This window comes from Petromyzon marinus, chromosome 57, assembly GCF_048934315.1.
Source record: "Petromyzon marinus isolate PM22_M1 ecotype Great Lakes invasive population chromosome 57, UKy_Petmar_22M1.pri1.0, whole genome shotgun sequence".
NCBI lineage: Eukaryota > Metazoa > Chordata > Hyperoartia > Petromyzontiformes > Petromyzontidae > Petromyzon > Petromyzon marinus.
The window spans coordinates 3,204,489-3,230,086 of record NC_133723.1 but is presented as its reverse complement, the minus strand read 5'-3'; the positions used below and the strand labels follow the sequence as shown (position 1 = coordinate 3,230,086).

General features: G+C 58.1%; 1 protein-coding gene across 2 annotated transcripts; it reads left to right on the top strand.

Annotated features, from left to right (window-relative positions):
- Positions 1 to 1,730: 1,730 nt before the first annotated feature.
- On the top strand, positions 1,731 to 24,191 carry LOC116938003 (BCL2/adenovirus E1B 19 kDa protein-interacting protein 2-like). Of its 2 annotated transcripts, XM_032945162.2 has the most exons (11): positions 1,731 to 2,619; positions 11,950 to 12,222; positions 15,077 to 15,141; positions 15,870 to 16,106; positions 16,357 to 16,512; positions 17,127 to 17,229; positions 19,583 to 19,714; positions 20,079 to 20,165; positions 20,319 to 20,417; positions 21,129 to 21,167; positions 23,558 to 24,191. In XM_032945162.2, the coding sequence occupies exons 1-11, from the start codon at positions 2,297 to 2,299 to the stop codon at positions 23,616 to 23,618; spliced, it is 1,575 nt and encodes a 524-aa protein (XP_032801053.1). In that variant the 5' UTR covers positions 1,731 to 2,296; the 3' UTR covers positions 23,619 to 24,191. The 2 variants fall into 2 exon arrangements, with proteins under 2 accessions (XP_032801053.1, XP_032801054.1); XM_032945163.2 differs by lacking the exon at positions 21,129 to 21,167 and having other exon boundaries at positions 1,734 to 2,619.
- The last annotated feature ends 1,407 nt before the right edge of the window (positions 24,192 to 25,598 follow it).

Here is a 25,598-nt window from a genome sequence, read left to right as displayed (position 1 = left end):
AGCCCATGGGCTGCACAAAAATCTAGCAGCCTCCTACCGTTGTTATTGAGCTGATCTGGCCCATGCCCTCCAATCACTCCAGACCAGGTGCCAGTATCATGACCAACTCGGGCATTGAAGTCACCCAACATGATGACTCTATCCCGAGGGGCCACTTTAGCCAGCACCTGTGACAGGAGGTCATAGAAGGCATCTGACTCATCAGCTTTGCCTGCATCCCTCCACGGATGTTCATCTTCGGTGGGGGCATAAGTAACCACGACCATCATTCCTCGCCTCCGGTTGATGGGAAGGCGAGCCCAAAGTAGCCTGGGGCTTACAGCTTCCCACACCTCACCGCCACGCTCCCACGCCCCCTTCATTCTTTTGTTCAAAAGAAGAGCCACACCCTGTTGTTTGGCAGTCTGCTGCCCCAAGTAGAGGACTGTCCACCCCTCATGGTGGCAAGAGCCAGAGCCGGTCCACCGGACCTCCTGAATGCCGCATAGATCCAGGCGGTACCGGTCCAGCTCCCGACAGAGGAGTGGCAGCCTCTCCTCCGCAGTGAGCGTTCGAACATTCCACGTGGCCACCCGTAGTGGCTTTTCGTTGTTTCTGGAGGAGCCCCGAGGGTAGGTATTCAATATCCTGGCTCCGCCAATTGGGGTTTGGCCAGGAGACGTCATAGACGCCTGGCCCCCCGGGGCCTCCGGCACAAGCTTATTAGTTACATATTTCAGTTAAAATCGTGGTTTCGTGGTAATTAATTAAAGGTGGAGGGGTTACCAGCCCCTCGCACCCGTCCAGAGCCCCCGTTTAGCCCCTGTGGTGGACACATATGCCATGAGGGGAGGAGCCAATCAAAATTGGATCTCCCCCCACAGCACTGTCCACGACAGAGTTGCCCGTCCGGCACCGCGAGGAGGTAGGGGGTTGTTTTGCCGGACAACACACTGTCACACACACTCTCACACACACTCACACACACACTCTCACACTCTCACACACCCTCTCACACACACTCTCACACTCACACACTCTCACACACTCTCACACACTGTCACACACACTCTCACACACACTCTCACACACTCTCTCACACACTCTCTCACACACTCTTACACTCTCTCACACACTCTCTCACACTCTCACACACTCTCCCACACTCGCACACACACCCTCACACTCTCACACACTCTCACACACTCTCACACTCTCACACACTCTCACACACTGTCACACACACTCTCACACACTCTCACACACACTCTCACACACACTCACACTCTCACACACTGTCACACTCTCTCACACACTCACACTCTCACACACTCTCACACACACTCTCACAATCTCTCACACTCTCACACACTCTCTCACAGACTGTCACACTCTCTCACACTCTCTCACACTCTCACACTCTCTCACCCACTCTCACACACTCACACACTCTCACACTCTCACACACTCTCACACTCTCACACACTCTCACACACACGCTCACACACTCACACACAATCTCACACACTCTCTCACACTCTCTCACACACACTCTCACACTCTCACACACGCTCACACACTCACACACAATCTCACACACTCTGTCACACTCTCTCACACACACTCTCTCACACTCTCTCACACACTCTCACACACTCACTCACTCTCTCGCTCTCTCGCTCACCCCCCTCTCACGCCCTCCGTGTCACTCAACCGGTCGGTCCGGTACCTGAAGGCTTTTAAACGCGGCTGCCGCTGTTGGTGCATCGCCCAACAGCAGCGGCTGCCTCGCCTCTGATGCGCTCTGCTCGCAAACCGCACAACGACAACAACCACCACAACCACCACCACAACCACAGCAGCACAACAACATCGCTGCCGGTGTCCCTCGCCGTCTCCCGCTGCCTCCGTCGATCCGTGACCCGGCCGCCGTAACAGCGATCGCCTTTACTCGGCAGCAGCAGCAGCAGTAACAACAACAGCAGCAGTAACAACATCAGCAGTAGCAGCAACAGCAGTAGTAGTAGTAGCAGCAGCAGTAGCAGTAACAACAACAGCAGCGGTAACAACAGCAGCAGTAGCAGCAACAGCAGTAGTAGCAGCAGTAACAACAACAGCAGCAGCAGCATCAACAGCAGCAGTAACATCAGCGACAGTAGGAGCAGCAGCAGCAGCAGGGAGAGTCGTTACCGGCTGGGCGGACTAGAATAGCCTCGCCTGCAGCTGTTAGCGCTGCTGCTGCTGTTGGCGGTGGTGGTGTTGTTGTTGGTGGTGGTGGTGGTGTTGTTGTTGTTGGTGGTGCAAACACCGCCCAGCGATGGATCCCGCGAAGGATGAGGAGCAGCAGCAGCAGGAGGAGGATGAGAGCGACGTGATGGGAGCTGCCGTTGTAACTCGCCAGTCGCAGGACGATGGCGATCACGCTGAAGATGGTGGTGGTGGTGGTGATGATGGTGACGACGGTGGTGATGGTGATGATGGTGGTAGCGATGGTGATGATGGTGGTAGCGATGATGATGATGACGACGAAGATGAAGAGGCCGATGATGGCGATGATGGCGATGCTGGAGTTGACGAGGGCGATGCTGGCGAGGCTTCGACAGCGGCGGTGGGAAAAGATGTGCAGCCTCACCGACTGTGGTGAGCGGTGGTGTGGTGAGCGTTGGTGTGGTGAGCGTTGGTGTGGTGAGCGTTGGTGTGGTGAGCGGTGGTGTGGTGAGCGGTGATGTGGTGAGCGGTGGTGTGGTGTGGTGAGCGGTGGTGTGATGAGCGGTGGTGTGGTGAGCGTTGGTGTGGTGAGCGTTGGTGTGGTGTGGTGAGCGGTGGTGTGGTGAGCGTTGGTATGGTGTGGTGAGCGGTGGTGTGGTGTGGTGAGCGTTGGTGTGGTGTGGTGAGCGGTGGTGTGGTGAGCGTTGGTATGGTGTGGTGAGCGGTGGTGTGGTGAGCGTTGGCGTGGTGAGCGGTGGTGTGGTGTGGTGAGCGGTGGTGTGGTGTGGTGAGCGGTGGTGTGGTGTGGTGAGCGGTGGTGTGGTGAGTGGTGGTGTGGTGAGTGGTGGTGTGATGTGGTGAGCGGTGGTGTGGTGAGCGGTCGTGTGCTTGCGGTCAGAGCGCTCCGAACCCGGCGACCCGAGTTCGATTCCCACCCACGACCACCACCAGCAGCACCACCACAACAACAGCTGACAAACACCCCCCGTGTCGCCTCGAACAAGCGAGCGGCAGCAGCAGCAGCAGCAGCCGCCACTGATGGAGGCCGGGCAGGGCACACACACACACGGCGCTTGGTGGTGTGGCTGACCCCAGCACGCCCCAGGCCGCCTTCGTCTCTCTGCTGTTCTGTGTTTCCCCGGGGCCGATGTTAAACGCAACACGCACCGGGTACTCATTTGAGGCCGAGTCGACCTAGGGGAGGCCCAGCAACGGTTCAGATAATCGTCACTGTTGGTGTTGGCCGTGAGCGGGAATCGAACTCGGGTCGCCGGGTTCGTAGCGCAGCGTAGCGCTAACCACTACACTACCGCTCCCCACCACACACACAAAGTACCACATATACACACACACAGTACTATACACACAGTACTATACACACACAGTACTACATACACACAGTACTCAACACACACAGTACTACACAGTACTACACACACACACAGTACTACATACGCACACACAGTACTACATACACACACACACAACCACATACACACAGTACCACACACACACAGTACTATACACACACAGTACTACACACACACAGTACTACACACACACACAGTACTACACACAGTACTACACACACAGTACTACACACAGTACTACACACACAGTACTACACACACACAGTACTACACACAGTACTACACACACACAGTACTACACACAGTACTACACACACACAGAGTACTACACACAGTACTACACACGCACACACAGTACTACACACAGTACCACACACACACAGTACTACACACAGTACTACACACAGTACTACTACACACACAGAGTACTACACACAGTACTACACACGCACACACAGTACTACACACAGTACTACACACACACAGTACTACACACACACAGTACTACACACAGTACTACACACACACAGTACTACACACAGTACTACACACACACACAGTACTACACACAGTACTACACACACCCAGTACTACACACACACAGTACTACACACACACAGTACTACACACAGTGCTACACACAGGCACAGGCAAAGATCACCCGTATATCCTGCGTAGACTGCCAGGGCAAGTTGCTGTCAGCGAGGGCCCGAACTGCACACGACAGGGTGGGTGGGTGGCCAGCACCACGCCCGGCCGCCTTTGTCTCTCCCCGTGCGGTGATGGGGTTGTTTTTGTTTTGTTTACATATCGCAGCCTGATCACTCGCGTTGGCGGGGAACAACCCCCCGGCCCGCCTTTGTCTCACTTCCAGTGGCATTTGAGGCCGAGTTGACCTTGGGGAGGCCCACGACTGGCTGGGTACGATGCTGCCCGCCACTCCCTGTGCGGGAGCCTCTCCAGCCCCGTCGGGTTAACACGGCCACGATCCGTAACACCCGCGACTCTCTGTCAACATCATCGGCAATTGGAGAGACAAAGGCGGCCGGGCGCGGTGTTGACACGCCCCCCCCTCCCCCCATCCAACCTCGCGGCCTTGATAGGTGCTACTCGCGAACAGCACTTGCCCCAGCAGTCTGTTGAAGGCTACACGGGGGACCTTTGTGTGTTTGTGTGTCACACTTGATGCGTCGTTTGCACAACGTCCCGTGCAAACGTGACGTTCGTGTGCCCAGTTGCCACGCGCAGAGGGGCGGCTGCTATCGGTTACGTGGCACGCGCAGAGGGAGAAAGGAACGCCAACAACGACAAAGCCACCCGCAGTTGTACCGTACTTCTCTGCGCTCCCGCAAAAAAAAACCATTGCCCCAAAACAGACTCGCTGCAACTTCGCCCGCGTTGACACGTGGCCTCGGGGTGGAGTATCGTCACAATAAACCGGTTCACACGTGGCCACAGGGGTCAAACGTGGCCACAGGGGTCAGACGTGGCCACAGGGTTCAGACGTGGCCACAGGGTCAGACGTGGCCACAGGGTCAGACGTGGCCACAGGGTTCAGACGTGGCCACAGGGTTCAGACGTGGCCACAGGGTTCAGACGTGGCCACAGGGTTCGGACATGGCCACAGGATTCAGACGTGGCCACAGGGTTCAGACGTGGCCACAGGATTCAGACGTGGCCACAGGGTTCAGACGTGGCCACAGGGTTCAGACGTGGCCACAGGATTCAGACGTGGCCACAGGGCTCAGACGTGGCCACAGGGTTCAGACGTGGCCACAGGGGTCAGACGTGGCCACAGGGTTCAGACGTGGCCACAGGGTTCGGACATGGCCACAGGGTCAGACATGGCCACAGGGTTCAGACGTGGCCACAGGGGTCAGACGTGGCCACAGGGGTCAGACGTGGCCACAGGGTTCGGACATGGCCACAGGTTAAGAGATATCCACCCCCGGTGTTTGCCTTTCACAGGCTGTTTGGGGCAAGTGCTGATTTGCCAGAATATCAGCAGCGACCTCACGAAGGCCGCAACGGGACACGAGGGTAGGGGGGAGGGTTGGGCAGCAAACCACTCCCGGCCGCCTTTGTCTCCCTTTGTGCCGATGTGGTTTTATTTGTGTGCGGTCGGAGAGCGGTGGCAGCGGCGATTTAATTCGAGGCGCTGCGCTTCGGCCACCGAACGGGCCGAGTTCCCGATTCCGGCTCGCCACCGATAAAACACGGTGGCTGATCCAGAACCGAAACCAGTGCTGGGCCTCCCCTAGGTGGACTCGGCCTCAAAAGAGTATCGGGTGGGGTGTGTAAAACATGAGCACCGGGTTAGACAAAGGCGGTCGGGCGCGGTGCTGGAAACCCCCCCACCACCCCGCCACACGTGTGCCGTTCCGGCCTTCACATGTGCTGCTGCTGCTGCCGCTGCCGCACGCAAACAGCACTTGCCCCAATAGTAGTCTGTCGAAGGCTATACGGGGAGATCTTTGCCTTTGTAGGGACGGTTTGGCAGGAATTGACACTGCGCCTCCTCACGTGAGTTGGACTTCCCCCACCCACTCTCTCTCTCTCTCCATCTCTCTCTCCGCGCCCCGGGTGGAAGAGTTCCTGCGCGTGGGGAGAGCGGGGAATGTCGCCTCGCGAGATTCCCACCGCACCGCTCGCTCTCTCTCTCGCTGCTCACCAACACCACCAACACCACTCACTCTCTCATCATTCTCACTCACTCTCGCTCACTCACCACCACTCGCTCCCTCACCACCACTCTCTCACACCACTCTCACCACCACTCTCTCACCACTCTCTCTCACTCACCACTCTCACTCTCTCTCACTCACCACCACACTCTCACCACCACCACACTCTCTCACTCACCACTCTCACTCACCACTCTCACTCACCACAACTCTCACTCACCACAACTCTCACTCACTCACCACCACTCTCTCTCACTCACCACCACACTCTCACTTACCACCACTCTCTCTCTCACTCACCCACCACTCTTTCACTCACCACCACTCTCTCACTCACCACTCTCTCTCACTCACGACCACTCTCTCTCACTCACCACCACTCTCTCTCACTCACCACCACTCTCTCTCTCTCACCACTCTCTCTCACCACTCTCTCACTCACCACCACTCTCTCTCACTCACCACCGCACTCTCTCACTCACGACCGCACTCACTCACTCACTCACCACCACACTCTCTCTGACTCACCACCACTCTCTCTCTCTCACTCCCCACCACTCTCTCTCTCTCCTCACTCACCACCACTCTCTCTCACTCGCCACCTCTCGCTCTCTCTCACCACCACACTCTCTCTCACTCACCACCACTCTCTCTCACTCATCACCACTGTCTCTCTCTCTCACTCACCACCACTCTCTCTCACTCACCACCACTCTCTCTCACTCACCACCACTCTCTCTCACTCACCACCACTCTCTCTCACTCACCACCACTCTCTCTCACTCACCACCACTCTCTCTCACTCACCACCACTCTCTCTCTCACTCACCACCACTCTCTCTCTCACTCACCACCACTCTCTCTCACTCACCACCACTCTCTCTCACTCACCACCACACTCTCTCACTCACCACCAGACTCTCTCACTCACCACCAGACTCTCTCACTCACCACCACTCTCTCTCACTCGCCACCACTCTCTCACTCAGCACCACTCTCTCTCTCACCACTCTCACTCTCTCTCACTCGCCACCACTTTCACTCACCACCACTCACTCTCACTCACCACCACTCCCTCTCTCACTCATCACCACTCTCTCTCACTCACCACCACTCTCTCTCTCACTCACCACCACACTCTCACTCACCACCACACTCTCACTCACCACCACTCTCTCTCTCACTCACCACCACTCTCTCTCTCTCACTCACCACCTCTCTCTCTCACTCACCACCACACTCTCTCTCACTCACCACCACACTCTCTCTCTCACTCACCACCACTCTCTCTCTCACTCACCACCACCACCACACTCTCTCACTCGCCACCTCTCGCTCTCTCACTCGCCACCTCTCGCTCTCTCTCACCACACCCCATTTTGGGGGTGCCATGGCTCCCACCTGCCACGCACCTAACAAGCCAGATGATTGTTAACCTTTGTGGGTACCACGAGGGCTCGGGGCCGAGGCGTAGCTCGGCGCTGCGAACCCGGCGCCCGGGGTTTTATTTCCCAGCCCGCTCGCCACCACCACCACCACCAACAACGATGACCAGAACCGGTCCTGGGCCTCCTTCCCCAGGTCGACTCCGCCTCGTTTGAGCACCCGGTGTGACGCGTACAACCATCGCCGCTGGGGAGACAAAGACGGCCGGGCGCGGTTTCTGGCCCCACCACCGCCTCGTGTGCCACAGTGCCCTTGCCTGGCAGTCTGTTAATGTCTATACGGGGGATCTTTGTCTGTACGACAGAAGGGTGAAACAGGCTGCGTGCGTGTGTGTGTGTATCCGCCAATTTTCCTTCGTGGCACATCGATCGTATAGGCGACGTTTCGGGCTACGGACTCTTTTTCATAGCACGCAGTTGTTTCGGCTCGGGGTGCGGGGGGCGGTGTCGTGTGGCAAGGCGTCTCTCTCACTATGTGTAGTACTGTGTGTGTGTGGTACTGTGTGTGTGTGTGGTACTGTGTGTATGGCGCTGTGGCAAGGCGTCTTGGGAGGGCAATGAGAGAGGGGATGCTCGTAGCAGCCTCCTGGACGAAAATAACAGCAGGCGGGGTGACGCCAAGGACAAAGGTCCCCCGTGTAGCTGTTGGGGCAAGTGCTGCGCTGTCTGCGAGTGGCACCGAATGAAGGCCGGAACGTCAGACCAGGGGGTGGGTGGCCAGCACAACGCCCGGCCGCCTTTGTCTCCCCGGTAGCGGTGTTTGCTACACACCGCACGAGGTTACTCATTTGAGGCCGAGTTGACCTTGGGGAGGGCCCAGGGACCGGTTCACGTGTTGGCGCCGTCACTGTTATTGGTCGTGCGAGGGAATCTAACTCACGTCGCGGGGTGCATAGCTTGGGTGCGCTCGCACCAACACGCGCGCGGTTTACACACACACACAAACACACACGGTCACACACACGCGCGCGGTTTACACACAAACACGGTGACACACACAAACACACACGGTGACACACACGCGCGCATGCTTTACACACAAACACACACGGTCACACACACGCGCATGGTTTACACACAAACACACACGGTGACACACACGGTTGATATACACACGCGGTCACGCGCACACGGTCACACACACACGGTTTACGCACACACGCGGTCACACTCGCACACGGTTACACACAGTTGATATACACACACGGTCACACACACACACGGTGACACACACGGTGACACACACAGTTGATATACACACACGGTCACACACACACGGTCACACACACGCGGTCACACACACGCTGTCACACACACACGGTGACACACACACACGGTGACACACACAGTTGATATACACGCGGTCACACGCACACGGTTACACACACACGGTGACACACACACGGTTACACACAGTTGATATACACACACGGTCACACGCACACGGTTACACACCACGGCCGTAGCCATGGAGTCAACATTGGGGGGGAACCAAATCTTCCTGGGGGTCCCCCCCCCCCCCCAGAAAAAAATTTAAATTGAAAACTAATTTCCTGCCATTTCCTGCCTAAACTATAAAAAATGCACTAACACATAGGATGGACATTTTACATATTTTGTTTACAATGTCTAATAGTGTATATTGTGTTACATTGCTCTGTTTATTTTTTTCTCTTTTCTTGTTTCATTGTATGTAATGGCTGACATTAGGGCTTAATGAAGTACAACCATAACCACAATCACATAAACAGAAATCTATTTATAGCAATATATATTGGGGGGGGGGGATGTCCCCCCCAATATATATTATTATTACGGCCTTGTTAGACGCACACGGTTACACACACACACGGTGACGCACGGTGACACACGCACAGACACACACACACAGACGGTGACATACACACAGACGCGCCCACTAAGTGCTTGGTAACGCACCTGGTAACTCGCAAACACACGCGGAGCGCTCGCTTTCCCTGGCTGCTCGAGAGCGAGAGAGAGGTGACGACACCATCTCCCTACGTCACAGCTGACGTGGCCACACCCTCGGTCCCGTGACCACCACACACAGCCACGTGCTGTTCCCGAGCGCCTGTTTAATCCTCATACTCGGCAATTAAAATGAATAAATATATAATTGCCCCCACCGCCTAGTAGTTAATAGACCTTGGCCAAAGCTGATCATAATAACGATTTTAATGTATAAAGCGCCATTTTAAACAGTCGTTCTCGGTCACAGCAGATCGGTGACGTTGCCTGGCACCTGCCGCTGAATGCGTGCTTAGTGATGTCATCTTGCCATGCCTGTTGCTGCACGCGTGCTTTGTGATGTCATCTCGCCATGCCTGTTGCTGCACGCGTGCTTTGTGATGTCATCTCGCCGTGCCGGCGCTGCACGCGTGCTTTGTGATGTCATCTCGCCATGCCTGTCGCTGCACGCGTGCTTTGTGATGTCATCTCGCCATGCCCGTTGCTGCACGCGTGATTTGTGATGTCATCTCGCCATGCCCGTTGCTGCACGCGTGCTTTGTGACGTCATCTCGCCGTGCCCGTCGCTGCACGCGTGCTTTGTGACGTCATCGCGCCTTGACCACCATGTTGTCCTGGAGCGCTCGCGCTCCATTGGCTGCGACTCTGTCGTTGGTCTCAGCCGGCGCCCCTCGGCACGCCGCGTCCAGCCGAGCCCACTGGCTTCCCTGATGGCGGCGGCGGCGGCGGCGGTGGCGGTGGTGATGTCTCTGGGGAGCGGTGGTGCAGCGGTAGCGCTGCTAACCGCTGCACTTGGAACCCGGCGGTGCGGGGTTCGATTCCCGCTCACGGCCGCCAACACCGGTGACGATTATCCGAATCGGTTCTGGGCCTACCCCTAGATCGACTCTGCCTCAAATGAGTACCTTGGGCGATGTGTAAAACATCGCCCAACCACACACAAGACCGAGGCGACTGGGCATGGTGCTGGCCACCCAATCCCCCCTTGTGCCGTGCCTGCCTTTTTAGGTGCCGCTCGTTAACAGCACTTGACCCCAACAGTCTGTTAAGGCTAAACAAGGGGATCTTTGCTTTTAGATTTCTCTAACCATAGGTGCTTGTTCACAGCACTTGTCCCAACAGCCTGTTAAGGTCCATAATAAAGGTTTTTTTGGTTAGATCCCGTAAATATAAATGTGTCGTTAAACCCACCGCCACCCGACACAGCCAATTTTGAAGGTTTGTCACTTCAACAAAAAGTGCCGATTCGTTACTAGCACAGCACACCGGTGTGTTTGTCGAGTAAACCCACGACGTTTACCGTTCGTGTACGACGTTTCACCAGTAATAGCAACTAGCATTATCAGGCGGACGGCTAGCCTGTTAAGGCTGTAGGGGGGGCATCTTTGTCTTTGATGTCCCTAACCTGTAGCGTCCGCTCTAATCCGCGTGTACTCCCCCTTGCTGCCTGCCCCTCGACGTAAATTCCACATGGGTGCGTACTTAGTCCCTCCGCTTCCTCTCGGTGCCGTGCGCGTTTCCAACGCCACGAGTGACTTGGCCGAGCCACCCGTGCACGGCCCGGCGACGGGAGGGGAAGGGAGCGATGGAGTCGGCGATGGGGAAACGAGGAGAAAGCGGGGCTGGAGAGGGATACGGAGAGGAGAGGGAACCGATGGAACGGGGAATTCGAGGGAAAAGGATGGGGAAGGAACGGAGAAACGGGAGCACGGGGGTCAGGAGGGATGAGGAGAGGTTGTATGAGGGCCTCGACGGAGGAGGAGCAGCGTCTAAACTAAAACTATCGCAAATCACGGAAAATTATTAAAACGAAGCTACTTATTTTTTATTTCACCAGGTAAGGCCCACTGAGCTGCTGTGTAGCTCTTATTCAGAAGCGATTTGGCCACAAATCATAGCGCAAACGAAGTGGCTTTTATCACCTTGTGGAAATTTATCGCAGCCAAATACTCTAAACGCTTGACATTGATTCTAAATGTGGAGGGTAAACCCAGAGGACCCGGAGAAAAATTCTACACAACCACGGGGAGAGAGACGTGAAAACTCCAAATATGCAACAGGCTTCAGGGTTGGGATTGAACCCACGACCTCCTGCACACCAGGCGAGCTGGTTAACATCTCATAGCCATCGTGGCGCCCACTGCTTTTCACAGCGGGCGGTGACGGGGAGTGGAAAGTCTGACTAGATTCCATACGTCTACGTGATTTTCATTTCTTAATGCACACAACAGAGTGATCTTCAATCGGGACCTCGTTCGTTTTTATTCCCTGCAGTGACCCCGACGTGGCGGGAGAGAGTCGCACCCTGGAGGAGAGTTGCCGAGGTGTCGGGGTGGAGAGTCTGCACCTGGGAGAGAGTCGCACCCTGGAGGAGAGTCGCCGAGGCGTCGGGGTGGAGAGTCTGCACCTGGGAGAGAGTCGCACCCTGGAGGAGGCGAGTCGTGGTTTGGGGGAGCGCCAAGCTGGGGGGGAGAGTGCCGTGCGCTCTCACCGCAGAGTAGAGAGCTTGAATCTGGAGGAGGAGTGGCAAGACGAAGACTTCCCCAGGTACAGCAACAACAAAAACCACACGCGCAGGGTAATCTCGCAATCGCATCCGTACACCGCCAGTCACGGCCAGAGCAGTCCGGAGCGCTGTCCTCTGCGGGGAAGGGAGAGTGGCTCGCCGTGCCCGTCTCGCCGCCTCCTGCCCTCGCGATGTCAACCTGCTTCATGGGATTGTAATTGTATAATAATAATTATAATAATTTTGACTTATGGCACGCCGAACGGTGTTCGCTCATCGCCCTCTTGGGGAGACGACGACTCTGAGAGAGAGAGAGGACGACTTGGAGAATGAGAGAGAAGACGTCTCGGCAAGAGAGAGGACGACTCCGAGGTGCCAGGAATAGGAACCGCAGACGAGGAGCGGGAAGGCAGGCATGCTGCGAGCCGCAGCGAACAATTACCCAAGCTCTTTTGTTCTTCGTATCTCAAGGCAGTTATCGGCCAATCAATGTATTATACCACGTGGGAGGAGGAAACCGGCGCACCCGGGAAAAAAAAACACCCCACACGCGCGAGGGGGAAACGCTCTATCCCTTATGATGGAACGGGTGGGGTCCGCACCGGCCGTATTACCTTCTCAAGGCGAGCCAACGGTACAGCTCCTCCTAGATGCTCACGGGGCTAAGGGAGGGAGTTTCACAGCAACATCTTTGCGGTGATCCACCAACCCCTCGCCGCTGCCTCCACAGCGCTGCTGGATTACAGGCAGCCACGTGCAGAACATAGCCACCACTGCCAACACCCGAACGCAGGGAAAAATGCTATAGGATTATTATTATTATTATTATTGTGGATAGGCGTTCCTTGGGTACTCTAGTGGTAGTGCCTTACGATAATAATCTCCTACCTCCGGGAAATATCGAAGTTCAGCCCAGGGGCGCCTTTCTCTCGGAGTGGAGTTTGTGTGTTCTCTCTCTCTCCCCCTGTTTCTGTGTGGATTTCCTTCTCCCGCTTCTCTGGTTCCCCCCCAATAGCTAAACCCACACACCCAGGGAACTGCTCCTGGCCACAACATTCGCCATGGTGAATAGAAGACCTGAAATTCACTCCACTGGGGAATCGCAAACGCAGAGCAGCATCGGCAGCCCCCGCCCTCTGCCCCCACCGCACCTACTTGCGATAAAAAAAACATGGCAGGACCTCTTCTGCAGTAGGGGTATTGATCATTGCTGTGTGGTCTAGCCTAGGGGCACCCCCAGTGGCAGCTGTCCCTGTGTGTCAGTCTGCTGCCAGTAGGGGTATTGATCATTGCTGTGTGGTCTAGCCTAGGGGCACCCCCAGTGGCAGCTGTTCCTGTGCGTCAGTCTGCTGCCAGTAGGGGTATTGATCATTGCTGTGTGGTCTAGCCTAGGGGCACCCCCAGTGGCAGCTGTCCCTGTGCGTTCATCAGAATCTTTGAGACTGCAGCAGGTGGAATCCGATGGGCTATGAAGCTCTTTTTGTCCCAGATGCTCAGTATGGGCGGCGGGTCGGCAAGTTACACAGCAACAACAACAACGATAGCAGTGCAAACTAGAAATAAAGGTAAACAAGTCACGACATATAAATACAAAAAATGCAATCACATATGTCAGATTAATGAAGTTTGGGCAAGGCGGCAAACAAGAAAAACAACAGTCCACGACCACACCAAGACAAACAACCACACAGCAGTAGTAGTCTCCTTGATATAACTGGCGCATTAACGTTGAACTATCAATAAGTATACGGGCGGGAGTGAGGATCAAAGTTACGAATCGCATCGGCAAATGTGGCTGCTGCTGCTGCTGCTCAATCCGGCACCAATGGTTGTAGCCTGGAGACTTCTACGCGGCACAGCAGACGGGCGGAGCGAGAGTTCGCCTGTGAACGAACGCACGCCACGGTGGCTTGGGCGGGTCTCGCCCCGTAGGGTTCGCAATGGCCGTGTCACCTACGGCTGTGGATTACAGCCGTAGGTCTGGGTGTCTCTCTGTGTGTCTCTCTCTGTCTCAGCTCGTGATGGCCGTGCCAGGTTTCACAGTGGCCGTGTCTCCACTTGCGTGCCACAGCCCTGGGTCTGGGTGTCTCTCTGTGTGTGTCTCTCTCTCTGTCTCAGCTCGTGATGGCCTTGCCAGGTTTCACAGTGGCCGTGTCTCCACTTGCCTGTCACAGCCCTGGGTCTGGGTGTCTCTATCTCTCCGTCTCTGTCTCGCTGCTTGAGACACTGGCGCGCAGACGCAGCGGGCGCTCTGAGCCGGTCGCTCGGCCGCCCCCCCACCGCGGGGGTTCACGATGGCCAGGGGCCCCCGAGCGGGCGAGCGATCTGGTCACAATCAGAGCAGCGGTGGCTGCAAGCAAGTTGCTACGCTTTTATAAACGCGCGACAAACCTCGGTAGCCGAGGTTTGTCGTGAGCACGCGGCATTCGTACGTCATAAGACATTTCCATCTTGCGTCGCTTCCGGATAAGACACTTTGTTGAGCTAGCATTTTTGTGCCAGGTCGCCTTTGAAAAAGAGCTATATAGCTCACCGGGCTTCACCCTGGTAAAATAAAAATAAAAAATAGTTTATTTTCAGTGATGTACTTACCGTTTCTATACTTTGCCCTCCTGTCGTTTTTTGTTGTATTTCGTTTGTTGTTGTAACTTGTGAAAAAGAGCATCATGGCTCATCGGATTTTTCCACGGATATATATTCCAATTCTGGTGAATGCGCAGGGGCAGCTGCCGCTGGGGGTGCCCCTAGGCTAGACCGTAGAGCGACGTCGCTCCCAACTGTGAAACGACAGCAGTCCATGCTCGCCTTCGGAGTAGGTGCTACTCGCTAACAGCACTTGCCCCGCCAGTCTGAAGAAGGCTACACGAGGGACCTTTGTCTGTGTGCCGCGTGCAGCCCCATCAGCCTGCTGGGCCCGGAGCCACACGGCGCCCTCGAGGTCCAGGAGGAGGGGAGACCCGGTACGGAGCCAGCGGAGCGTGCGTGCAGAGCGTGCGTGTGGAGCGTGCGTGCGGGAGCGTGCGTGTGGAGCGTGCGTGTGGAGCGTGCTTGTGGAGCGTGCGTGTGGAGCGTGCTTGTGGAGCGTGCGTGTGGAGCGTGCGTGTGGAGCGTGCGTGTGGGAGCGTGCGTGTGGAGCGTGCTTACGGCCACGATCCGTCCGTGCCGCTCAGTCGATCGTTGTGATGGTGATGTCGATGATGCTGATGGTGCTGATGCGAATACTGATGATGCTGATGGTGCTGATGCTAATACTGATGATGCTGATGGTGCTGATGCTAATACTGATGATGCTGATGGTGCTGATGCTAATACTGATGATGCTGATGCTGCTGATGCTAATACTGATGGTGCTGACGGTGCTGATGCTAATACTGATGATGCCGCGGTGTGACGACTGCGGTGTGACGGCTGCGGTGTGACGGCTGCGGTGTGACGACTGCGGTGTGACGACTGCGGTGTGACGGCTGCGGTTTGACGACCGCGGTGTGACGGCCGCGGTGTGACGGCCGCGGTGTGACGACCGCGGTGTGACGGCCGCGGTGTGACGACCGCGGTGTGACGGCCGCGGTGTGACGACTGCGGTGTGACGACTGCGATGTGACGACTGCGGTGTGACGGCTGCGGTGTGACGGCCGCGGTGTGACGGCCGCGGTGTGACGACTGTGGTGTGACGACTGTGTGCGCCCAGCCGTGCCGTCGTCGCTGCCGCTCTCCTCCGCTCCGCGTCCGTCCAGACGGAAGCTGACGGCTCCGGACATCAGCCTCTCGCTGGACCGCGCTGACGACGACGACGACGACGACGACGACGACGACGACGAGGACCTGGAGGACGACATCCCGGACATCGACGTGGACGCGCTGGAGACGCCGGACGACGCCGAGTCGCTCGACGCCGCGGGACCCACGGGGGATCTCGAGTGGGAGGGTGAGCGGGGGAGGGGCGGCGCACTCTGTCCAAGCCACACCCCCTCCCTCTCATGCCCCCCCCCCCTCCCCCACATGCCAACCCCCTCACCCCCCTCAACTCCCGTCTCCATCCATGAAAGTATTCAAGGCCCTGATCCGTGTCCCCGCCCGCGTGTCCCCGCCCACGTGTCCCCGCCCACGTGTCCCCGCCCGCGTGTCCCCGCCCGCGTGTCCCCGCCCACGTGTCCCCGCCCACGTGTCCCCGCCAGACGACACGCCGCTGCGGAGGGCGCCGCTGCCGGAGCTGAGCGGGGCGGAGGAGCAGGAGGACGCGCTGGGCTGGCGCCGCGTGCTGCTGGGCGACACGGAGCACCGCGTGGACCTGCGCGCCGTCGAGCCCTACAAGCGCGTGCTGTCACACGGGGGTGCGGGCGGCACGGCGGCGGAGCACGCGCCGCAACACTCACGCAGCACGTGTCACAGCACGTGTCACAGCACGTGTCGCAGCGCGTGTCACCACTCGCGCAGCACGTGTCACAATACTCGCACAGCACGCGCGTGGGTGACGTGCGTGGGTGACGTGCGTGGGTGACGTGCGTGGGTGACGTGCACGTGTGACGTGCGTGTGTGACGTGCGCGTGTGACGTGCGTGTGCGACGTGCGTGGGTGACGTGCGCGTGTGACGTGCGTGTGTGACGTGCGCGTGTGACGTGCGTGTGCGACGTGCGTGGGTGACGTGCGCGTGTGACGTGCGTGTGTGACGTGCGCGTGTGACGTGCGTGTGCGACGTGCGTGGGTGACGTGCGCGTGTGACGTGCGCGTGTGACGTGCGCGTGTGACGTGCGCGTGTGACGTGCGTGGGTGACGTGCGCGTGTGACGTGCGCGTGTGACGTGCGCGTGTGACGTGCGCGTGTGACGTGCGCGTGTGACGTGCGTGGGTGACGTGCGCGTGTGACGTGCGTGTGTGACGTGCGTGTGTGACGTGCGTGTGTGACGTGCGTGGGTGACGTGCGTGGGTGACGTGCGTGTGTGCTCCAGGCTACTATGGCGATGGGCTGAACGCGATCATCGTGTTCGCTGCGTGCTACCTGCCAGACGGGAAGGACCCGGAGTACGCTTACATCATGGAGAACCTCTTCCTGTGAGCACGTGGCACGAGCACACACGTGTCTCTCTGTGTGTCTCTGTGTGTGTCTCTCTGTGTGTGTCTCTGTGTGTCTGTCTCTCTGTGTGTCTGTCTCTGTGTGTCTGTCTCTGTGTGTCTGTCTCTGTGTGTCTGTCTCTGTGTGTGTGTCTCTCTGTGTGTGTCTCTCTGTGTGTGTCTCTCTGTGTGTGTCTCTCTGTGTGTGTCTCTCTGTGTGTCTGTCTCTGTGTGTCTGTGTCTGTGTGTCTCTCTGTGCGTGTCTCTCTGTGCGTGTCTCTCTGTGCGTGTCTCTCTCTGCGTGTCTCTCTCTGCGTGTCTCTCTCTGCGTGTCTCTCTCTGCGTGTCTCTCTGTGTGTCTCTCTCTGTGTGTGTCTCTCTCTGTGTGTCTCTCTCTGTGTGTCTCTCTGTGTGTGTCTCTCTGTGTGTGTCTCTCTGTGTGTGTCTCTCTGTGTGTGTCTCTGTGTGTGTCTCTCTGTGTGTCTGTCTCTGTGTGTGTCTGTCTCTGTGTGTGTCTGTCTCTGTGTGTGTCTGTCTCTGTGTGTGTCTGTCTCTGTGTGTGTCTGTCTCTGTGCGTGTCTGTCTCTGTGCGTGTCTGTCTCTGTGCGTGTCTCTCTGTGCGTGTCTCTCTATGCGTGTCTCGCTGTGCGTGTCTCTCTGTGCGTGTCTCTCGGTGCGTGTCTCTCTGTGCGTGTCTCTCTCTGCGTGTCTCTCTCTGTGTGTGTCTCTCTCTGTGTGTGTCTCTCTCTGTGTGTGTCTCTCTCTGTGTGTGTCTCTCTCTGTGTGTGTCTCTCTGTGTGTGTGTCTCTCTGTGTGTGTGTCTCTCTCTGTGTGTCTCTCTCTGTGTGTCTCTCTCTGTGTGTGTCTCTCTCTGTGTGTGTCTCTCTCTGTGTGTGTCTCTCTCTGTGTGTGTCTCTCTCTTTGTGTGTGTCTCTCTCTGTGTGTCTCTCTCTCTGTGTGTCTCTCTCTCTGTGTGTCTCTCTCTGTGTGTGTCTCTCTCTGTGTGTGTCTCTCTCTGTGTGTGTCTCTCTCTGTGTGTCTCTCTCTCTGTGTGTCTCTCTCTCTGTGTGTCTCTCTCTGTCTGTGTGTGTGTCTCTGTGCGTGTGTGTCTCTCTGTGCGTGTGTGTCTCTCTGTGCGTGTGTGTCTCTGTGCGTGTGTGTCTCTCTGTGCGTGTGTGTCTCTCTGTGCGTGTGTGTCTCTCTGTGTGTGTCTCTGCCAGTCATCTGTCACCTGGGTCTGTCCCGTGACCTGGCACAGGCGCCGTGGTGACGTCACCGCAACTTAGTGGCGAATGGCGGTTGTTGTTGTTGTGTTTGTTTGTGTGTGTGTGGGGAGCGGTAGTGTCGCGTGTTTTAGCGCTACGCTGCGCTACGAATCCGGCAACCTGAGTTCGATTCGCGCTCACGGCAAACACCGGTGACGATTATCTGAACCTGTCCTGGGCCTCCCCTAGGTCGACTCAGCCTCAAATGAGTACCTGGTGCGGTGTGCAATAAACATCGCCACTGGGGAGACAAAGGCGGCCGGGCGTGGCGCTGGCCACCCCCACTTCCTCGTGTGCTGTGCCGGCCTTCATAGGTGCTCGCTAACAGCACTTGCCCCTACAGTCTGTTACAGGCTACACGGGGGATCTTTGCCTTGGTGTGTAGGTGTTTAGAAACGTCGACGCTAAATGGCAGTCCGAGAGCGTTTGGCGATGCTGCTGCTGCCTGCAGCTCGAACCCGACGACCCCGAGGTTCGACTCCCGCTCACGGCCACCACCAACGAGTGACAATGATCTCAACCGGTCCTGGCCCCCCCCCCCCACCCCCCCAGAGTCGACTCGGCCTCCAATGAGCGCCCCGTGCCTGGCGCAGTTCTTTAAACGTCGCCGCCGGTCGGCCCGGCGTGGTGCCGCTGGCCACCCGCACAACGCTCGTAGTGCCGGCCGCGGCCGGCGCCGTCGCCGCTCGCTCGCAGCGCTTGCCGCGGGCGGCCCGTTGAGGCTACACGGTGCGGGGGGCGGGGGGGGGGGCGGGGGGGTCAACCTTTGTCTTCGTCGTGGCTGCGTGTTGACGGGAACGAGGCGACTCGGATCCTCCCGCTCACGGCCAAACCCCCGACGCCGGTGGTGACGATCAATCCGAACGGGCCCCCCCACCCCCTCCCGCTCCGTCATCGACGCCGGCATCCAACGTGCGGGACGCGCGTCCGACGCCCGCGCCGCGGAAAGACAAAGACGGTCGGGGGGGGGGCGGCGGCGGTTCCGGCCACCGCCCTGGTGCGCCGCGGGCGGCGGCTTGCGGGCGGCGCGAAGGCCGCGGGGGTGAAGGGCGTTGGGGGTGTGGCCCATGTGGCCCGTGTGTGCGCAGGTACATGGTGAGCACGCTGGACCGCCTCGTGGCCGAGGACTACATGATCGTCTACCTCAACGGCGCCACGCCGCGACGGCGCACGCCGGGCCTGGGCTGGCTCAAGCGCTGCTACACCATGATCGACCGCAGGTGCGCGCGGGGGGCACGGGGGGCACGGGGGGCACGGGGGGCACTGGTAGCGTGTGGGTAGCACGGATAGCGTGGGCAGTCGTAGCCGTGTTCTATCCACTGCTGCACGAACACCGGCCACCCCGAGCCGCTTGCCGCGTTGCCGCGGGCGTTGACCGGAGCCGTCCCCGCGGGGTTCCCAACCTCGCTCGCCGCTCGGGCCGCGTCGCCACCCGGGACGGTCCGAGATGACGGCGACGGTGGGAGGCCACGGGAGACGACGAGAGATGACGACGACGACGACGACGAGGATGCGAGGAGGGATGCATGGGGGTGCCGCTCCCCGTGACACCACCAACCACCCCCCCCCCACCCCCATCCCCAGGCTGCGGAAGAACCTCAAGGCGCTGGTCATCGTCCACCCGTCGTTCTTTGTGAGGACCCTGCTGGCGTTGACGAGGCCCTTCATCAGGTGAGGTCACGGTCGAGGTCACGGTCGAGGTCACGGTCGAGGTCACGGTCGAGGTCACGGTTGAGGTCGGCACGCGGCCGGTTGCCGGCACTTGCCCCCCAGTGGTCGGTGTGGGCTACACGGAGGGGGACCTTTGCCTTTGTGTGCGCGCAGCTCCAAGTTCAGCCGCAAGGTCCGCTACGTGCACTCGCTGGCGGAGCTCGCGGAGGTCATCCCCATGGAGCACGTGTCCATCCCGGACTGCATCCAGCAGTGAGGCACTCGCATGGACACGCACGGGCAGACACTCACGGGCACGCACGCACGGGCATGCACGCACGGGCACGCACGCACCCACGGGCACGCACGGGCACGCACGGGCACGCACGGGCACGCATGGGCACGCACGCACGGGCACGTACAGACACGCACAGACACACGCACACACGTGCACGCCCGTGGACTGCGATCCACGTGTCGACCTCCCCTGCTCTGACCTCCTGCACGATTTAGCAAACGGTTTACCCACCGACTCGATGGACCCCCCTGCTCTCTCTCTCTCTTCGTCTCTCTCGGTCTGTCTCTCCCTGTTGATTATTGTCACTCTGGCTCTCTCTCCCTTTCTTTGTACCTCTCTCCCTTCACCGCCTGCATCTCCTCCCCCCTCTTCCTTCCCCCTCCTCCTTCCCCCTCCTCTTCCTTCCCCCTCCTCCTACTCTCTCTCTCTCCTCCCCTTCCTCCCCTTCCTCCCCTTCCTCCCCCTTCCTCCCCTTCCTCTCTCCTCTCTCCTCCCTCCTCCTCCCTCCCCCTCTCTCCTCCTGTCTCTCCTCCCTCCCTCCTCTCCATCCCCCTCCTCCCTCCCCCTCTCTCCTCCTGTCTCTCCTCCCTCCCTCCTCTCCATCCCCCTCCTCCCTCCCCCTCCCTCCCCCTCCCTTTCCTCCCTCCCCTCCTCTCCTCCCTCCTCCTCCTCCTCCGTGCTCTCAGAGTGGACGAGGAGCTGCTGCTCGCCGCGGCCGAGGCTCGGTACGTCGTCGCGTCGCGAGCCGGTGCCGCTGTTGGCGGCCGTGGCCCCGCGCCGAGTCACGTGCCGTGTCGTGCCCCCCTCCTCCGCCCGACGTGACCCAATTCGCAGAGCCTGCAACTCGGCCAATGCATCGCTGCAGCAGCGGCAGCCGCAGTGATGATGATGATGATGCGATCTGCGCAGTCATTGGCAGCTGTTTTGGGGGGGTATTTGGGTGCCACGGTGGCTATAAGATGTTGACTACCTCGCCTGATATGCAGGAGGTCGTGGGTTCGATCCTGACCCTAACCCCTGCTGCTGTATATTTGGAGTTTGCGGTGTCTCTCATCATCATCACGGTGGCTATGAGATGTTAACTACCTCGCCAGGTGTACAGGAGGTCGTGGGTTCGATCCTGACCCTGACGCCTGCTGCTGCTGTATATTTGGAGTTTGCGTGTCTATCTCTCATCATCATTACGGTGGCTATGAGATGTTACCTACCTCGCCTGGTATACAGGAGGTCGTGGGCCTTACCTGGTAAAATGAAACATAGTTTAGTTTAAATAGTTAGTAAATAGTCCACGTGTGTTGTGCGCGTATTTGGTGTGGTGGACTCTGCTTAAAATGAATCCCCGGTACGATGTGCAGTAAACATCACTCTAGAGCATCGGTGCGGGAACCCTTTTTTCTGCCCAGGGCCATTTGGATCATTTATAACATCATTCGCGGGCCATACAAAATTTAATTTATGTTGCTATAAAAAAAGCTCCTAGATTTATTGAATTTCGAGTCGTGCCGTTGCCTTGGCAGGGCCACACCAAATTATTTTGCGGGCCTTACACGGCCCGCGGGCCAGACGTTCCCCACCCCTGCCCTAGAGGGAGACAAAGGCGGCCGGGCGTGGTGCTGGCCACCCACCCCCTCGTGCGCCGTTCCCGGCCTTCATAGGTGCTGCTCCCTAACGGCACTTGCCCCAGCAGTCTAAGCAGGTTATACGGGGGGGGGGGGGGGGGGATCTTTGTCTTTGTGTGCGTGTCTTGTGAAAATGGGCTCTTATTCCCCCACAAACTTTAAGTTCGTGGGGGAATAATAGCCCAATAATAGCCCATTTTTCTGTACTTTAGAGGCATTAAGCAATTGGAAACTAAGACTTGCTACCCAGGGACGAAAATCGTGTTGTTTTTGTTTTACATAGCGTACTAGTATAATGCACGCATTGTCTTTTTAAAGTGATTGGCCTACACCAGAAACGGTAGCCTTCGGCATGGCCTCGTCTCCACCAGTGTCAGACCAGAGAACGGCAAAAGGACACTGCCACACGTTTCAGTTTTCACTTTAATTTATTAGGTGCTAGCTGTACTACGCGGCTTCGCCCGGGACTTGGATTCGCCACGCCCGGCCGCCTTTGTTCCCCCCCCAGTGGCTATGTTCACACACCACAGCAGTTACTCGTTTGAGGCCGAGTCGACCTAAGGGAGGCCCAGCACCGGTTAAAATAATCGTCACCGGTGGTGGGCGTGAGCGGGAATCGAACTCGCGTCGCCGGGTTCGTAGCGCGGCGTGGAGCTAACCACGGCACCACCGCTCCCCCCACACAAAGACAAAGATCCCCCGTATAGACTGTAGGGGCAAGTGCTGTTAGCGAGCACCTATGAAGGCCAGAACGGTACCCGAGGGGGGTGGGTGGCCAGCACCACGCCCGACCGCCTTTGTCTCCCCAGTGGTGGCCGTGAGCGGGAATCGAACTCGGGTCGCCGGGGTTCGTAGCGCGGCGCGCTAACCGCTACACTACAATGCGTTACGTTTCCACGTGCCGCGGGTCACGTGACAGATGTGACGTCACAGCTCACTTGCCGTGCAAAAGAAATATGCATTATTGAGCTCCCCTCCCCCCCCCCCCCAAAAAAAAAAAACCCGCGTATTTTTATAATGTTTGCATGGGTGTACAGTCTGGAAAGTACCCACATGGCAAATTTCAAGTTTGTTGCATGTCGGGAAGTACGCTAAACATTTTGAACAGACAACACATATTCACATCTTTGCCTTTTATATATATGGAGATAGCCCTGTGAGCCACGCGGCTCTTGACTCGGGTGCAACCGCAAAACAAAACAAAAACATGAACAAGAAAAACATCTTAAAGTGACTACGGGCAACAGGAAAATCCAAGGAAAAACGGCCAAGGTGCATTTATAGCTTGGGGTCTCCAGCTATAAATATGGAGATGTTGAAACTCTTTTACACCTTACAAAGCCAACCACGCCAATCGGAGGTGCCGGCCACCCACCCTCCTGGCTACTTTGATACGTGCTCGCTCACAGCACTTATCCCAAAAGTCTGTACAGGCTACATGGGGGACCTTTGTCTTTGCGTGTGTGTCTGTGTGTCTGTCTGTCTGTCTGCTCCAGGGAGGAATTGGACATGCAAAGAAGACAGCATGAATCTGACAACACCCCGTGGTACACATGAACACACGCACATGAACCAAGACATACACACACACATACTCAAACACAACAACAACAACCGCCATTTGCCACTAAATGGCAGTGACGTCACCGCGGCGCTTGTGCCAGGCTATGTGCACACAAACACGCAGATAAACACGCATACATAAACGCGCACAAACACGGATACCAACACACAAAGACAAAGATTCCCCCGTATAACATCACCAGACTGCTGGGGCAAGTGCTGTTAGCGAGCAGCACCTATGAAGGCCAGCACTGCACACGAGGGGATGGGGTGGCCAGCACCACGCCCGGCCGCCTTTGTCTCCCCAGTGGTGATGTTTAAACACCGCAACAGGTACTCGTTTGAGGCTGAGTTGACCTAGGGGAGACCCAGGACCGGTTCACATAATCGTCACTGGTGTTGGTGCACATAAACACACACGCACAGATACAAACAAAGACACGGATACACACACATACAGACGGATACACAGACACACACACACAGATGGATACACAGACACACACACACAGATGGATACACAGACACACACACACAGATGGATACACAGACACACACACACACACAGATGGATACACAGACACACACACACAGATGGATACACAGACACACACACAGACGGATACACAGACACACACACACACTGACACACATTCCATCGAAAGAAGATTACTCATGCCACACGGCACAGGAGGAGGGCTCCGCTTGGGGCGACTCGCTCGGCTCAGGGCGACTCGCTCGGGGCGACTCGCTCGGCTCGGGGCGACTCGCTCGGCTCGGGGCGACTCGCTCGGCTCGGGGCGACTCGCTCGGCTCGGGGCGACTCGCTCGGGGCGACTCGCTGGGCTCGGGGCGACTCGCCCCGCACGGCGAGTACCCGCGGGGTCGCGTCCGAGCTCTCTCCACCTTCGATCGGAGCGGGGGTTCAAGCGGGGAGCCGTGCCGCTGTTGGGCTCCGTAAGACAATCACGTGGGGGGGTCAGGGGTCAGGGGGTCAGGGATCGCACCCTCGGCAATAATGGCACGGCGAGTGTGGGCACGTGTGTGTGTGTGTGTGTGCGTACGGATGCGTGCGTGTGTAAGTGCACGGACACGCACTGACACTCGCGCGCGTGCGTTTTTAACTCTGTGGTTCCCACGCTCTCTTTGGGGTTGGGGGGGGAGGGGGTGGTTGGGGCGGCTTTGGGTAGGGAGATCTGCAGGGTTCGGGGTGTCCGTGCGTTTGACCAAAACCAAAGTGATGATCCCCTCCACCCACCGCTCTGAACCCAGTCGGGGGGGTTAAAGCACAAAGGTCAGAAGGTCAACGCGGGGGCGGTGGGGGCGGCGGGGGAGGGGGGAGGGGGCAGCACTCCGTCTCTCTCTCCTGATCACAGCCCCTCGCCCGGCTAGCGGTGGAAATTCCACATTCCGCGGCGGAGGGCCAAGTCCAGCCGCGTGGGGTTCGTTTCCGGTCATCGGCAAGTGGCGGCGGCGGCTGTCTCCCTTGAGCGGCGAAACCCTCGTCACCAAAGTGCACCGGGGTGGGAGGGGGGTGATGGCGGCGCGACCACCCTCGTCACCCCGGGGGGGGGGGGGGGGGGGGGGGTTTGCGCTCCGCGATCTCGACGGCTGTGAGCCTGGACGATGGCGCTTGGGCAGCGAAAGGGGGGGGGGGCGGGGGCGGGGGCGGGGGCTCCCGTCGTCAGCGGTTTCGGCAGCGCGGCCGCAGCCACCTATGGTCGTCCCGCGTCGTGCCACGGGGCCTTCGAGCGAACCACCGCGCTGAGCAGCGTGGCGGAGTTATGGTCCAGGAAGCCGCCACCGCTGCCGCCGCCGGCACGGTCTGGGCAGTGGATATTGAGCCCCCACCCCCCCCCCCCCCCGTTCCCTTTGTGGTCGTTTTGGGAGCTCGCGGCCGAGGATTTTCACCGGGGGGGGGAGGGGTGAGGGAGGGAGTGAGGGGGGGGGAGTGAGGGAGGGAGTGAGGTCTGC

What these genes read in the sequence shown, in the direction of transcription:
- LOC116938003 (XM_032945162.2), top strand. Translation starts at nt 2,297, where the DNA reads ATGGATCCCGCGAAGGATGAGGAGCAGCAGCAGCAGGAGGAGGATGAG. An exon ending in TACACCATGATCGACCGCAG is followed by an intron (nt 19,715 to 20,078) that starts GTGCGCGCGGGG and finishes CCCCATCCCCAG; the next exon opens with GCTGCGGAAGAACCTCAAGG. An exon ending in ATCCCGGACTGCATCCAGCA is followed by an intron (nt 20,418 to 21,128) that starts GTGAGGCACTCG and finishes CCGTGCTCTCAG; the next exon opens with AGTGGACGAGGAGCTGCTGC.